The 16,144-nt window shown below is 35.1% G+C and overlaps 2 protein-coding genes across 4 annotated transcripts; both read right to left on the reverse strand.

The window, feature by feature from the left end:
- LOC117104867 lies at window positions 1–3,669 on the reverse strand. The gene has a single exon (XM_033245739.1). It carries the CDS (start codon window positions 2,319–2,321, stop codon window positions 138–140), a length of 2,184 nt encoding a protein of 727 aa, XP_033101630.1. The 5' UTR covers window positions 2,322–3,669; the 3' UTR covers window positions 1–137.
- A 560-nt stretch (window positions 3,670–4,229) lies between these two features.
- Window positions 4,230–16,086, reverse strand: LOC117104863 (inner centromere protein A-like). Of its 3 annotated transcripts, none has more exons than XM_033245730.1 (17): window positions 15,939–16,086; window positions 14,044–14,211; window positions 13,069–13,182; window positions 11,621–12,976; window positions 10,989–11,189; window positions 10,358–10,514; window positions 9,581–9,716; window positions 9,240–9,378; window positions 8,993–9,059; window positions 8,720–8,845; window positions 8,079–8,188; window positions 7,675–7,918; window positions 7,240–7,445; window positions 6,371–6,512; window positions 5,764–5,933; window positions 5,332–5,441; window positions 4,230–5,138 (listed from the first exon to the last, which is right to left on the reverse strand). In XM_033245730.1, the coding sequence occupies exons 2-17, from the start codon at window positions 14,193–14,195 to the stop codon at window positions 4,963–4,965; spliced, it is 3,606 nt and encodes a 1,201-aa protein (XP_033101621.1). In that variant the 5' UTR covers window positions 14,196–14,211; window positions 15,939–16,086; the 3' UTR covers window positions 4,230–4,962. The 3 variants fall into 3 exon arrangements, with proteins under 3 accessions (XP_033101621.1, XP_033101623.1, XP_033101622.1); XM_033245732.1 differs by having other exon boundaries at window positions 15,934–15,957; XM_033245731.1 differs by lacking the exon at window positions 15,939–16,086 and adding an exon at window positions 15,785–15,914.
- Between the last annotated feature and the right edge of the window lie 58 nt (window positions 16,087–16,144).

The following is a 16,144-nucleotide window of genomic DNA, read 5'->3' on the forward strand; positions in this document are numbered from 1 at the left end:
TATATATATATTCAGTGAAGGGGACACTGTCTGTATTTAATCTACATTTGTTATATTCTAGCAATATTTTTTTTTAATTTCGAATCCACTAATGTCTGACACTATTCAATGCTTTCTTTTTCAGGTATACGTTATTTTCATACGCCCTTTTCTGAAACTTTCTCATTTGCTATTTCTTCACCGTTGGTGCTTGCCCCTGTGCTTGCGCATACATTTGAATTTTCTATTGCTATGCCGTCCGACATTTTGCAATTTTCTGATTCATTCGTGACGTCAGTATTGTCGATAGCAATAGACCTACACGAATCCTCTACAATCTCATTTTCGACCACCTTCCCCTCAGTCGGGACAATAATAACACTGGGCTTTCCTGCTTCCACAGCAACATAATCATTGTCATTAGTCCTATAATCAGTACGTTCAATGTTCTCTGCGTCCAGAATATTAGCTGTCTCGCTCACTGTTTCATCTGCTGTAGGCCTACATCCAGAATGTTCATGCACGTCGACGGCCGACATACTGCTCGCCACCGGTTGCCGTATCCGTATGTCTAATTCCGTGTCGCAACTAGTTTGTGCGCCATGCTCACTTATTTCTTCATCCTTTTCATCACTCTCCCTATCCTTCAAAATTTCAGATTTCATGGAGGTATTGATTTCATCATTGTCTACGCTCTTTCTAATGATCATTTGATGTTCAAAAGTTTTGTTAACATGCGGTATCTTATCTTCAAGGTCTAATCCTCCGTTTGACGAACTTTGATTTTCTCCATCGAACGTTTCACTTTGATTTGATTCACAATATTTCGCATTATTTATACGATATTCGTATTTCATATCAGATAGACCTATTCTTTCAAAATCAGTTGTCTTCAATTTCGTACATAAATTTTCATCATCGAATGGCGTTTTGTTGATTCGTACCTGATTCGCAGACTCGCCCTCGTCGTGTTGCTCTTTTGTTTCCAGCCTGGGACTATCTTGAGATTTAACTGATTTTAAATCCACAGAGATGCCCTTTAAATGAAAATCTAACTCGCTTGTTGCTGATGAACTTTGAAGTTCGTTCACTTGTTGACGCGACTCATCGTCCTTATGAGTCAACATAATTTTTCCTTTCAAGCTTAATCCTTTTGCGAGGATCCCTTTCCTCTCTTGGATGCGTTTGTTTTTCTCTTCATCACGAACTAGTTTCACTTCAGGAAAAAATTGTTCCTTGGTGACTTTGGAAAGTGGTGGCGAAATAGCACGTTTGTTCCTCTGGATAAATTTTGTCGGTGGTTTCTTCGGACTGTTCGGGTCAAAGTTGTTTGCTTTTTTGCCTTCTCTGAGCGACAATTCACCTTTCGTCATGTAGTGAATCATTTGCACTGGCTGTTCTCCAATCTCAGGTGGCAGCGGAATGTTGGATTTCATGCTCAGATAATGTGGAAATTTAAAGCAACTATTTTCTTTTCGTTGAACTTGAAGGTGTTTCACCAGCTCAACTGCAACTGTATATTCGGCAGGTGACCGTTTCGTATTTTGCGCACGCGCAAGCGTGTTGTGCACCACTGACATTCGTTGATTTGCAACGCGATGAATCTCAGATGTGTCGTAATTCATTGGTTTTAATTGCCGAAACGGTCTGTCCGGGGGCCGTCTTAGTACGCCTCCTGTCCCACGGGGTATTTCTGTAACGATCAGATTTAGCGCATCATTAAATCGGCTCTTTCTTAAAATCGGTTCATTTGCACTGAAGTGCGAGTCCCTTTCGTAATTTTTAAGCCCAGGAAAACTCCGTGATAAACTACCTACTTTAAATCGTCCAGTTGCACCGCTCTCGAACGGTATACCGTACGGTCCAATAGCAAATTTATCGCAGGCTTTTGGCACTGAATATGTACTGTATGGACGACATACACGCTCCTTAAGTCGTCTTTGTGTACCAGTTTGTATTGTGTTCATAGTTATTTTGTTCCTACCGTTAAGTGGCGCAAATGCCATGTAACCGTCAGCCTCTGCCACACCTGATGGGCGGGAGCGTCGCCGTACAATTTTCACCATTTTCCGTTGGTGTTCATCAGATCGGTTCGGAGTAAAGGTCCTGACTGGAGGATGGTAGCAATTTTCAAATGTAACACCACCGATACCATCATTGCAATATCCATCAAAATCAAAAAGACGTTTGTTATTCGAGTCCTCACTGTAAGCTACTGAGCTATCCGGCCTCCAATCCTTTTCACTTCTTGTCACAAAATAAGCAATTTCTTTGGTATTCTCAACAACCTTATCTGACCCTGGTGGGCTAGCAGCCCGTGTTGGCACCTGACAGCTATCCATAGAAGTAATAAACGGTCCTACGTCCTGTGTAACGGCATCTATTACAATCCAGACAGATGATCGGAATAAATTACTGTACTATTATCTGACGTCATTAACAGAAACTAATCGTCTGCAAACAACACAACACCACATTATACACATCAAGTGTAAATTACTGTTTTTCCAAAACAACTTTGATAAAACACAGTTGATGTCTACTAACTCTTTTCTTCAGACAGTTCTTGTGATCTATTATCCGGTTGGTTAATTTTTAATGCCCATGAACAAACAACGATGAATAGCATTCAACAGATAAGAGTACAGTGTTAGCATAACAATAAAAACATGCCAGGGTAACCAATCGTTTCTCTGTTTACCCTCTTTATTTAAGGAAAGGTACGTTTCGATACGATAGTGCAGGCCTAGTTCGATTGCATCACATGGGTGATTTTAAAAAACATGTCACGTACCAGGGAGCAGTCATACTACAATACTGCTCCCTGCGTACCAAACATTTAAATGCGAACGGAGTCCATTTATGATTTACCGAAGCCGGCGGCGGTTTTATAGACGAATGCAATTTAACAGTAGCAAAGTGGTGGGTGTATGCACAAATAGTGTAGATCGATTCGGTAGCCGTAGCTAGAGCTCTAAAGCAAATTAAGCCAAAAGTAAACGGTAAACCACTGAGATATAGCCATAAAGCAAATATTAGATTATAGAGACAGAGCGGTCTGTAAATGTTACTGTGGGAAGAAACGTGAAGCTCGGGACATCTAATACCCTTTACGAGTCACCTGTTTTTATTGCATTAAGAAAGGTGTAATATGAGCAGTATTAGACGTGTCCTACAAGCGTCAAATACAGACCGACTGGGAGTGTGGGGATTACGAAGTGTAAGGTTCGGTGGTACGGTATTTAAAGGCCTTAGTAATATTGATGTCTCCAGACAGTTTAAAATGCATTGTGTTTTTGGTTACCATGGAAACATTTTGAAGTACTGTACAGATATTGAATTAAAAAGTTCGCGTCAAACATTTGGAAAAGAACCTTCAAAATCGCTCATTTAAAACAATCACATTAAGTTATAACCTTTCAATAAGACACAAAAATAAACAATATTTTACATACATCTACCAACGAAAATCCTTAAATTTACTGTCAGCTGTTTTAAGGGTCCATACAGAATACAGTACTGCATTGTATTATTCAAGCGTCCGTTTGTCGAGCAAAACTTTTGTGTTCTTTTTAGTTGAAGCTAGTACTGTAGCATTTTGAACATTTAAAGGAAGCAATTCATTTTTTTCATTAGATGGCAGTATATTTTAACTTAAGTGTAAATACTGTTTTCAGTTGAACATTTGATTGAATGAGACATATATTTTCATGGCTGATTATGAAATAATTATATCGTTCTAATATTTATTGGATAGGGTAACATTGGCTGGGAATAATCAAGAAAGCACTGTACAAAAAATTTTTTTAAAACTGTATATATATTCCAATAAAAATGAACTACGAATTACTGTACAATCAACTTTAAAAAAAAAGAAAACGTAAGCCCGAAACAGGATTTAAACTCAAGATCTGTTGATTACCATTTGGATACTCTACCAACTGAACTATGAGACCAAATGGTATACACCCTTTGATTTTCCTATTAGGAGACTTTCTTCACAAGGAAAGGTAGTGTGTACAATAATATGCAATGAATTATATCAAATTCAAATGATAGTAACTTTAGGATGGAGAAACTCCTCTATTCTAGCCATAATTAAAGTTGATAAACATTTGAGAAAGACGTACAACTCCTTCAGAATTCAAACCCAAGACCTTTCAATTATTCAATTCAATTTTTTTTATTTTTATTATCTACAAATGATCAAGTCGAGAAATGGGACTACCAATGAATAACCACAAACACAGTTCATTCTCACCCTATATTACTTTAATTTTACAAGTAAAAAAAAAAGCTCTGAATACTATATCAAATTTCATTAAATCTTCCATTGGAATCACCAGGTACTTTGAATATAATGTACATCAATATTTAACCTATCTTTATTTGTATTTACTTTTCCTATTGTTTATAACAATGTTATACATTGTCGATGGAAGTAAATATTTTGTTGAAATGTCATCACACCTTCTTAAATTTTTTATTACAGTACAGTATTTGTACCTGCCTCTATTGATTCACAATATTATACAATCTTCAAATTTCATACTAACAAATTGGTGTGATATCGCTGATTCAGTAAAATACCAATATATTGAAAATATACACGTTTGAAAAAAAAAAAACAACTTTTGTAGTTTCTATAATGTTAATACCACAGTTATTAATCTAAGTTCATTAATATTAATATTTAAACTAAATTTCATAAATTTTTATAGATAATTTTCTGTAAAAATTAAACAACACATGTAGACAAATTCTTTCTCACAATACCAACAAAACCAAATCAATGACTACAATATCTAAAAAGAAAACGATCAAATAATTATAGGGTGAGAATTATTCCTTTTTTAAACACTGACACTATTCAGATCATATGTAGTAATTTACATATTTACATGACACCCGCATATTTACATACTGGATGTAAATAGACAGGCTGAGAAACTTCATTTGTTTAAAATGCTATTCCACAGTGAGCTAGTATTTGTTGAAAATAGGTGAGTTCCATACAGCTGAGCTGGTTCTCTTTAAGTATCGCGTTCTTTTCTTTTGGAAAACTTTTGTGAGATCTGGAGGTTCTATTGGGCCGAAAATCTTATCCAAATTTATAGGGAATCGAATTTGGTGGATCAAGTGAGACCTTAGTGCTGCACCTGTAATAAAGAAACAAAAATTGTTTAAATTTCATCTCATAACACTTTGCATATGGTGTTTTACATGACTTTTTTACACCTAAAAATTAGTTTATCAAATTCCAACCCCTTGTAACCAATACTGATGTCCAAAACCCATTTTTGCAGCATCCATTCTTTCATTTCCTACCAATGTATATAGCACACAGCTTACCTTGGGCCCATGATGGTACCTTCTTCCTTGGACGTTCTTCATCATCAGTAGAATCCTCACTATTGATGTCATCAATACAGTAATTTTCCTCTGTCGACGGTTTGTGAACTCTGAAAACATAAGTGAAGTTTTGTATAATGAAGTCAGTAAGTGAACTATGGAGAACTAGGCCCCTGCAGGCCTAATTCTCCATAGTTATACCCACTATATGTCACATAAACAAACCTTGCGGAATGGGTCTATTTGTAAATAAGCACTGTTCTCAAATAAGCACTTAATTTTGAATAAGCAGCGCACTAAAGGTGCAGGGCTTCTTTAATCAAGTATGCATAGATGTGTTGGACAGTGCATTGATATGTTTTAAATATGTGTTCTTAAAAGAATAGCATATAGAAAGGTATTACAGAGGAAGTATTGTAAATTGTTGCATACCTTTGGGGTGTAAGTTCGTAAGACTGTGGTGACTGCATTTCAGGATCCTTGGTGACGGTAGTGTTGAGGGCAGTGTTGTTGGTACTCAGTGGTTGCTTTATTTTTGGTGTACCAGTAGCATCTATTTGCTGCTTCTCTTTCATCATCATCTGTTTCAAATGTTCTCTTTCCTTTAGAAGCCAAACAGTACATACATAAATTAAACCAGTCTGTACCGTAAAGTGTCAATATCTTCATAAGCACAAGGGAAGGTTTGCATGTCTATCTTTATGAATTAAATTTAATAATGTATACAAAAATATGTAAAACTTTTTATAATCATAAAGACATACAAAGAAAATCATCTACAAAACAGAAAAATTCTTAAAAATTGCATGGCACAAGAACATAAAACAGCAATGATGTAAATAAAACAGAAATAACAATAAGCATGTTAATGTTTATATTTTTTAAACCAAATAAATGAGTCAGGATGCAGTCAAAATTAGCACATGACATTATGCCACAAGGACTGATTAAATACCTATAAAGTCAACTAGATTCAAATAAAATAGTCAAAATAAGCAAAGATAAACAGGGCGATGAGGTATAAAAATTAAGAACAAACCTTTTTGCGTTCTTGTTCCCTTCGAATCCTCTCAGCTTCAATTTTCTTCAGTTCTTCTGCTTCCTCTCTTGCTTTTCTTTCTCTCTCCCTCATCTCTGCCTCTTGAATTCTCATACGCTCGAGCTCTCTGCGTTCTTTCTCCCTAAAATTAATTATGTTTTTATAATAATAATAATAATAATTTGCAATTTGTATAGCGCCTCCCGTTAGACCAACCTCGAGGCGCTTGACAACAACGGAAGGAAACGGACAAGAAAAAAAACCATGAACCTAGAGTAACAGCAATCTAGACGCCTAAAGGCCAACTCAGACAGCGTCGGCCGACGCAGCCTGACCCGATTTATCGTCGGGGACAGTCTTAAGCCGTTGTGAGTAATATTAAACATGTTTAATATTCTACTACACGACTGCCCCCGATGCACACCATCGCGTCTGCGTTTAACTCACACAGACCCGACGCGACAACAAATCGCGTCGGGCTGCGTCGTACGACGCTGTCTGAGTTGGCCTTAACCGAACCAGACCAACATCGCACCGTTTATCGGCAATTTAAGGCGTGAAGCTTGCCGATGCATGACTCACAGGTGCTCAAGTGATGGCGGTGTCTAGCTAAACAGTTAATGGGAAAAAAAAAAGAATAAACAAAATTTATGAGGTAAATCTTATGACTACAAAGAAAATATACAGTAATCTACTTCAACTTCAGATATGATATAATTAATGATTTTAAACGTCCATTTTATGTTAGAGGTCAATATGAGACAAGTTCTATTTTCAATCTCTTTAATGGTCTAGTGATTATCATACTTAATTCTTATTAACTTAATAATAAAATATATTATATAAGCACACAATGTAGATAAAATTACTTTTGCTCTTTCAATCTCTGTTGTTCTCTTTCGTTTTCCATCTCCAAATCTCTTCGTCTTTTAGCTTCTTCCAGTCTCTGCTTCTCTTGTTCAGCTCTTCTCAGCTCCTGCTGTTGCCGCCATTCTTCCTGTTTCTGCAGACGCTCTTGCTCCTCAAACTCTTTCTTTCTAGACATCATCTCCTTGTAACGTTTAAGTTCCTCTTCCTGATAAAATAAAGAGACGTTATGAGATGGAGAACAGTTAAATCTAATTTGTACACAAGGAGAGCAGCAGATGGAATTTAACAAGTGACGAAAGAGGCTACCAGTTTAGCCGACTGAGCTAAGCTGCCGTGGGAGCTTGGATCATATTGTTAAGGCTTTCAAATTTTCCTAATTATGTAATGATGTTTGGATAGAGGGATATGTAATTTATAAATGTTAATGTTATTACCTGTTGCTTCATCTTCACCTGCCTATTATCCTCTTCAATGCGTCTTCTCTCTTCTGCTTCTAGTCGTTTCTTTGTTAATACTTTCTTCTTCTCCATGTCTTCCCGTTTTTTCTCTTCTTTTTGCTTCTCTGTAAATGCCTGCTTGTGCTCATAAAATTCTTCTAGTTTCTGTCTCTTCTCGTTCTGGAGAAGGATTCTACGTTCTCTTGCTTCAGCTGCCTTTCTAGCTCGCTCTTCTCGCTTCCTGTTAACAAAATAACTCAAAACAATAAGAAAGGTCCACTACCTACTTAAAAAAATTCTTATGTGACCTTGCAATGTGGTGGTAATTCACTCTCATCATCCAAATGTTAACATCATATCAATGGCAACCAAATGTCTTAATGAAGAGGTTAACCACAAACCTTTTCTGTTCTTCCATCTTATTCTTCTTGTCCTGTTGTAATTTCTTCCTAATCTCTTCTTCCTTTCGCTGCTTTTGTCTAATTTGTGCTTTTATCTCTTCTTGACGTTCCTGCTTACACAAAGTAAATATTCTAATGATAAAGCTTACAGTATGCATACATCAGATCATGCATCAATTTCAACTATGTTTTTCACAATCTTTTTTGTGTGTTTCTTTGTGTTGTGTGAATTTCTGTTTACTACTTAAAGCTGATGTATTTTTCCGTTCAATTTTGTGCTTGTATTTGTGTTTTCTCTTTTTGATTCGTACATTGATAAATAAAGTTATATTGTATATTTAAGGAGAGATGAATTCACAACTGATTAGTGCATTGGAATAGATTTTATAGTGCTTTATTGCCTACATTATTGCATACATTTATGTAATTTCGATGCGAGTTTGTGTCAGGAAAATATCATAAGAGCAATGTTTTGCCCTACCTGACATGTTATTGTACCAAATACTCAGTATGTTCCCAAATACTAATTTTTTCCGCAAATATTTGGGAATGTACTGAGTATTCGGTAAGATAACATGTCAGATAGGGCAAAACATCACTCCTATGATATTTATAATATGTATTTACATAATATCCCTTACCTTCAATGTTTTCTTCTTGGGAGTATTTCTTTTGATGAATGAAGTAATAATACCATTAGCATTTGTTGGCAGTACACCATCATCTTTTTTCTTGTTCAGGAAAGATTGTGGATGTGGTCTTACAATCTAAAGAAATACAATTTTGAGATACTACAGGTATATTAGATTAAATACCAGAACCAAATACTAGAATTTATTGAAAAAGTCACAGGCATAACTAACATTCAAGATGACATGATCGGTAATATTTAAATAACACGGTAGCAGACTGACCTTGTTAGCAGGACAAACGGGAGAAGGTGTCTTATCAACAACATCCTCATCGCAAGATTCTTTAGATCTGTAAGCCAAAGAAGAATTAACACTACAGTATTATTGTTTTGTTAACTGTCAAAATTCTACCTCTGAACAAGATTACATGGCATTATTATTTAGTAGGATATCATTAACTTGTAGGGCCCCTTACAGTCAGCAATGCTGTTATGCCGCCATCATTTAATAAACCATCATTACAACTTGCCTTATGTCATCCTCATTTGGTGAGCTTTCAGCAGCAGCCAAGGACACAGTCTCTGTTGCCCCTGGATCACTGTCTTGGGTTGTACGTCGTAACTTGCGTTTAGGCTCTTTGATACTTTTCTCATCCGCCTTCATTTCCTCTGCAAATTAAAATAACGATATTATTTATTCCATGCATCATTATTTGTTTTAATATAGGCATGTGAAAAAACAAAGAAACAACCAGGAAAATATAATGAATATTATATAAATATATATTTTTTCAAAACTATATAAAATGTTTTTTTTTTTAAATGCACACAGTGAAGTAAATGTATGTTCAAATAAATAATCTCTCCTCACCTGCAGATGAAGGTTCTAAGCTGTCATCAAACTGCTCAGATTGATCCTGATTGACTACAGCATCGGAGCTCAGTTCAACAACCTCCACCTTGCCAGGATCTGAAAGACGTATCTTCTTTCCTTTTGAAAATCTCTTCTGCAATAGTAAAATTAATTATATTTCTTTCTATTCTTTTACTTCATCAGTATTTAAGCTGTGGTCCTATCTAAGACATAGTGCAGTTCTAGCATTCACACAATCATGTATGAATACTACTATTGGCTATCCAATATACCAAGCACCTTGAATCTAAATTTCATGTGAACCAAACCAACCATGTTGATGAATAAATACATGATATTAAATGATAAAGTTAATAAATAATTAACAATTTTCTCCTTTTCATGTGCAATTTGAAACCGAAATTTATTGAGAATATTATTAAGATTATGTTTGCCTCAAAGTTAGTATACAGGAATGTCAATTCAATGTCCTGGTCTTTCACTAGATAGGGTATAGTTAACTAGCTAGTTAGGATTATTAATTCACTTTTTTGTCATTCTTCAGATATAGTGAATTAACAAACTAAGGCTTTGTCAATTTATTTTGGTAGTACTTTTCTAGAGTATTTTTTCAACTAGCTAAGTTAGGATGCATGTTTTTAGTGTGATGATGGTCCTCTCTAGTGAATTAACTAGCTATCAAAATGAGAATCCTGTAAAAGCACTTTTTAACTGAAAGGAAAAATGGTAGTTGAATGCCCACTGACATAAAATAATGGTATTGAAATTTTCTACCTCCTTTTCACTCACTGATGACCTCTTGACTCCCTTTTTAATTTTCTCCGCAGTGTTAACACTTCTATTAGTTTGTTGCTCTTTTCCTGGAGTAGCCATTTCACTATCCGTATCCTGTGTATTAGATTTTGTGTACTTCCTTGTTTTAGTTCGTGTTCTAAAATGTCAGAGAAAATGAAGCGAATTTAACACAAAAAAAATGATGTTCATCATGCTTAAAATTGTAGTAATAATAAGTAATTAGTAACAATAACAAAAACAAATGCAAAAATAACAATAAAATAATAACAATTGGGAGTGTTAATGGAACATTCCAAAGTGTCAATCAAACTTAACAGCTAACCAATCAGAACAAGGCTAAGAATATCCACAAATGCACATGTTTGGTTATCTTTTAACACAATGGAAATGTCCATTGTTAAATGAGAGACTTTATAAAACATAGCTTGTCAGATACACATGGTGTTGCTCTTTAAGTTAATTTTCCATATTCATATGTTGATTGCCCAATCAGTTGTTTTGTGTTTAGCGTATTGAAATAAATCAGTTGAATGAATGAACCCAATGTGGATAGTCATGTTTCTTACATAACATGTGTAACATATATTAAAGGGAGGATAATATCTCTGACCTAGTGGGCTTCTTGTCAGGACTGGATTCCTTCGACTCATCAGAATCATGAGTCTGCTTTCGTTTGTTGCTAGTTTTAGGTGCTGTGTCATCAGTGTTAGGTTGAGGTGCCTGCTGGGATGGCTTCATCTGTTTATTACGGCTTCTTGTCTGTCTCCGAGGCTCATTTTCTGCATCATCCACTGATTCTAATTCTACACAACTGTTTATTAAACAAGAAAAATATGTTTTACATTTTCAATTGTTATATTGTAATATCAGCTGGCAGTTGTATACAAAATATTCTGTATACTGTAAAAATTATAATAATAACCCTGGGTTACTATTCCTTGATTGCCTTTCAGGGTGTAACCTATACTCTAATTTAGTAATTTAGTAACCCATGGTGGGTTACTATTAGAGTATGTGTTACTATTGGAGTAGTGGGTTTCTATATTACTAATACAAGCTATATTTTAACAAAATACTTATTAATATTACAATTATTTAAACAATGCTTAAGATCTTACAAGGTCATTTTTTGTGTTTTGTATTGTAAATTAGGGCTTCTATTGACAAGCCGGACATATCACTCTTGGAAAATATGAAAATACTAAGATTACTGATACTAAGTTCAAGTAAGAAATATCATACCTTTCACTTGAACAGTTAGATTTTGCCCTTTCCATTGAGTTTTCATTGGCATTCTGATGAACTGGTGAGCATTTTGCCACTACTACTATCGGAGCTGGTGAGCATTCTGCTACCACTGGCATCTCAACTGGTATGCTTTCTGCGAATGGTGCAATCTTTTCTTCAGGACTACTGCTATCACTTCCTTCTTGAGATTTCTTTCCACAGCTTTCCATTATATTCTTTTGTGAAATCATGGACAACCGTTTACTAGCCCTTATAGATTGTCTCACAGATTTTCTCACATTTGCATCACAGGATAACCGGCGAGATGACATAGAAGATCTGGTCTTCGACTTGCTCATTGAAATCGACATCCTTCCTTCAGCAATGATGCAATCATTTTCTTGCGATTTTTCTTTGCAGCTTTCTATTTTATATTTTTGTGAAATTATGGACAATCGTTTACTACACCTTACAGACTGTCTCACAGAGTTCCTTACATTTGCATCGCGAGATAACCGGCGCTTTGACATAGACGATTTGGTCTTCGACTTGCTCATTGAGATCGACATTCTTACATTGTTCAGCATAAAAGATGATTGTGTTGGTATTGATGCTGCATTGCTGCCTTCATTTAAACTGTCCTCTTCTATACTTTCCTCAACTACTACATCCTCTTCAAACACACACTCTGAACTGGATGATCCTTTAGAGTTTGTTAGTTCTTTGTTATTCTCATTGGAGGAGTTGAGTTTGGTATCCTCAACTGTCTGAGAGTCAATTTGTTCATCGTCTGTTGTTGTTATGACCGATTCTACAACAGATTCTTCAGCGAGAACAGGACTAGGCTCTTTCACATTAACAACTGGTCCTTCTGATATGGGTTTCTCTGCCATGGGGACTGGTTTTACCTCAACACATTCCTGGATTTGCTTATCTGCTGGAAGCACATTCGGTTTATCTTCAACACATTCCTGGCTTTGTTTTTCCGCTGGTGACACATTCTCTGAAATGTCATCAAGTTTTTTCGATCTGAATTTAGACATTCGCTTTGGTGATTGGACATCATCATCAGAGCTCTCAGCAATCATCTTTTCATGTTGGTTTATTAATTTTTTGACCCGGTTTTCCTTCTCACTATGCTCAGTGTTGCAAGAGGATCCCGATTCTCTTTCCGATGAGCTTTCTTCACTTGTTTCCATAATAGTAACTGACTTAAGCGGCTTTTGTTTGTTTCGTGTTGTGCGTCTAACTCCTTCTTGTGTCCCTCCTCGATTGGAAGACCGAGTGCTACGTGTAGAATGCAGAGGTGCACTAGATTGAATTGGTTCAGTTTCAACTGTTCCATCTAGAGACTTGGATTTTCTTTGTACTCTGGAAAAAAATGAAACATACCAAGTATATTGATTTAAGTAGCAAGCAGGTTAACTTGCAATTGTTTACTGTATTTTCTATTTAAATCTTACCTTCTCTTTGCCGGAGGACTTCCACTATTATCATCTGTATCTTCTGGATTTGGCCGAATTCGACGATGCCTCTTTTTTGTTGTTGGTGTTTTTGGCAAAAGCGTTAAACTTCTCCTACAAGAGTTTAAAAGAAATATAAGTAAATTTAAAAGGCATTAAACTGGAAAATTTTGTTATAGGTTGGTCTATCATATGTGCATAAGTTATTTTAATTTTCATTGAGATAATTGAACATGGGTAATTTTTGACCATAAAAAGAGAACCTGTACATTTTTCAATGAATTATTAATTAATGTTAATAATAATTATCATTGTTTATCCTATTAGTTCCAGTCAATTATTTTATAATAACTATATGAAACTACATTATATTTAGTCTCACATTAAATTGGTATGAGAAGAATTCTGGAAGAAACAAGACAATGAAAATGAGACATGTTGTTGCTTACAAATACAGATGAATAACGTTGTGTGCATTCTTTTATGCCCTGTGTACAGTAGGCCTAGGCTTTGATCACAATTGTTTATTTAATTGATTTATCATTATTATTATTATTATTATTATTATTATTATTATTATTTTATTTACAGTATATTGTAAATAAATCCGATCATTTGTTGCTCAATAAAGAGCAACAATACTAAGCCTATGCCTAGCAGTTGGGTTTCAAATTAACCTTACCATGGAGATGTTAATTGATATCTTTTGTCTTATCTAATGTAGAAAGCATGTCCATTGTCTAGCCAGTGAGTTAAAATCAACAACTCCCTACTAGTATTTGTGTATTAAACGAAAGTATTTTGTTTGTTAGCTTACGTTTTTATTCCCACTATCAATTGCAAAAATAGTGGTGGTCGGCAGCCTAAAAATACTGGTTAAAATATATATACAGATGAATATATATATACTGTATATATATATATATCATTACCTATTTAAGGAACAATTAATAATGAAAATTTGATCCACTGCACCTTGAAAATGTTTTTCTGGCCTCTAGAAGTATTTCTTCTAGCCATGTTATGTGATCCTCCTCAAATGTCTTCAAAAACCCAGCTATCTTCTTTTGTGTTTCCAAGTACAGGGTAAATCCACTTCCTGTACCTTTGCAGTCTGGCAAATCCATATTTGCGTTGTGAAAACTGAAGAGGGAAAATAGTTATTTAGTGGTTCACTTAAAAATTATCTGGTGTATGTAAGAAAGCAAAAGTCTACTATTATTATTTTTTACACCTTTCTTTAAGTGCGACACTGCTGGTCATTGGTGTGTGGAACAAAAATAGAATGTGTAAATTTTTAGCAATGATTTTTAACTTGACCTTAAATCTAGCATAGGCTATACTATACTGTATATCGATAAATTTTGTAACTTTATTAATGTCTAATGTCTGTAATGTTTTTTTAAAGGAAGTGGATATACTGTACAGTATTTACGTCGCCGTAAACAAATCAGTAAACGATTTATTTACGTAAACGAAACAACGCATGCGCAGTCATACTTTAATAAACTTTCATTATCGGTCATGTAAATTTATCCATTCTCGTTAAATGTACATTAACGCGGAGTTCAACTTTTAGACTCCAAATTAGCATCGGCCTTTTGCTGAGGCCCCTTTTTTGGCAAGTTAAATGAATGTACTGTACCATGAATCCACGGTGCACGAAAATCAAATCTTTAAACATGGACGTGTTTATTATAGTCATGTTAAAATACATTAACTTGACACAGCAATTTTTCTTGTAAAAACAAATGGTTTCTACTCTTTTAAAAGCCTTTGAACAATTATACACAAAGTACATTCCTGTAATGTACTACGCAATTGATCGGGGCTCGATGCTTCACCTGACCAAAGACTATAACGTTGTTGTTTTTGTTAGTGACGACGTGGGTAAATGTGTTTGAATGAAAACATTAAGATGTTATTTAATTTGTGATGATTGACTATCGTATAACAATACAGGTAGGCCTAAAAGAATATCGTCTTGATTTTGTGGTAATTGAGTTTTAGCAAGGAAACCTGGAGTAGGCCTAGGCCTTGTATTTAGGACAAATGTGTTCATTCAACATGATTGAGTAAAATGAACATAACATTTCCAGCTCATAATATCCCTTTTATTTGAAAAGTTAACACAATGGTTTAATATTATTTAGTGATTAAACTACATACTATGCTGTTGTAGAAAATTAAATTATGTTTAAAAAAAACCAAAATTATAAATTAATTAGTGCCATGGTGGTGAACTTGGGGGAATCACCGCGGCTTGGGAGGCCACGCTAATGTCAAGTGCTGAAAATGCAAGTTTATTAAAGTATGACTGCGCATGCGTTATTATTTAACGTAAATATATTGTTTACGGCGACGTAGGCTATATATATTCACTTCCTTTTTTTAAAAATGCTGCTGATGCTGAATAATCAATCCAACCAATTCTGGTGACTGGTGGTAATGACTAATGGTCAGTCTTAGTTTTAGCTAAAAAAATATTTGGTAGGTAGTAGGCATAATAAGCTAGGCGCAAGATCGGCCTAGCCGCGCCCAGGCTAATCTAGGCCTGCAGCTCTAGTTCGTCCATTCATGTCAGGACAGGTTTTAACCATCGCCAGATAAACCAACACTGCAGCATCCGCCTAGTCTAGGGTCCTAGCCCACGCTAGGCCTATCCTTAGGCGTAGGATAGGTAGGCTAGGCCAACAAGATAAGAAGAGGCACTTACACTCCCAACTTTCAAGCAATACAATGAACAACTACCAAAACTATACAGAACTATAATGTAAATACATATTATAGTTATAAATAGCCAATTCAATTGAATATCTATTACTTATATATTTCAAAAATAGTCAACAAACAACAACACATAACCTTACCACTTGAAAATCCTGCCAACATGAGAGCTCCTATTTTAAATTTCCTTTCAAAGAATGGATTGACCAATCATAAGGCAGAATCCATTTTCTTTTTCACAGGACATCCATCCATTGGTACTAAATAAGACTAAACTGATTTTAGTATCTAGTATTAAATTTAACAACTATCGATTCTCATAGATAATTTATAAAAGTAGTAAATCTTA

The sequence above is a fragment of the Anneissia japonica genome, unplaced genomic scaffold (genome assembly GCF_011630105.1).
Source record: "Anneissia japonica isolate Jap-2015-1 unplaced genomic scaffold, ASM1163010v1 scaffold287834_len5846547_cov211, whole genome shotgun sequence".
NCBI lineage: Eukaryota > Metazoa > Echinodermata > Crinoidea > Comatulida > Comatulidae > Anneissia > Anneissia japonica.

Bases quoted from the DNA above. Each gene is read 5' to 3' on its own strand.
- LOC117104863 (XM_033245730.1), bottom strand. From the start codon at position 14,195: ATGGATTTGCCAGACTGCAAAGGTACAGGAAGTGGATTTACCCTGTAC. The intron at 10,515-10,988 runs GTCAGAGATATT...CTGACATTTTAG, and splicing joins CCTGACAAGAAGCCCACTAG to AACACGAACTAAAACAAGGA. The intron at 5,934-6,370 runs GTTTGTTCTTAA...TGGCTTCTAAAG, and splicing joins GGGAACAAGAACGCAAAAAG to GAAAGAGAACATTTGAAACA.
- LOC117104867 (XM_033245739.1), bottom strand. From the start codon at position 2,321: ATGGATAGCTGTCAGGTGCCAACACGGGCTGCTAGCCCACCAGGGTCA.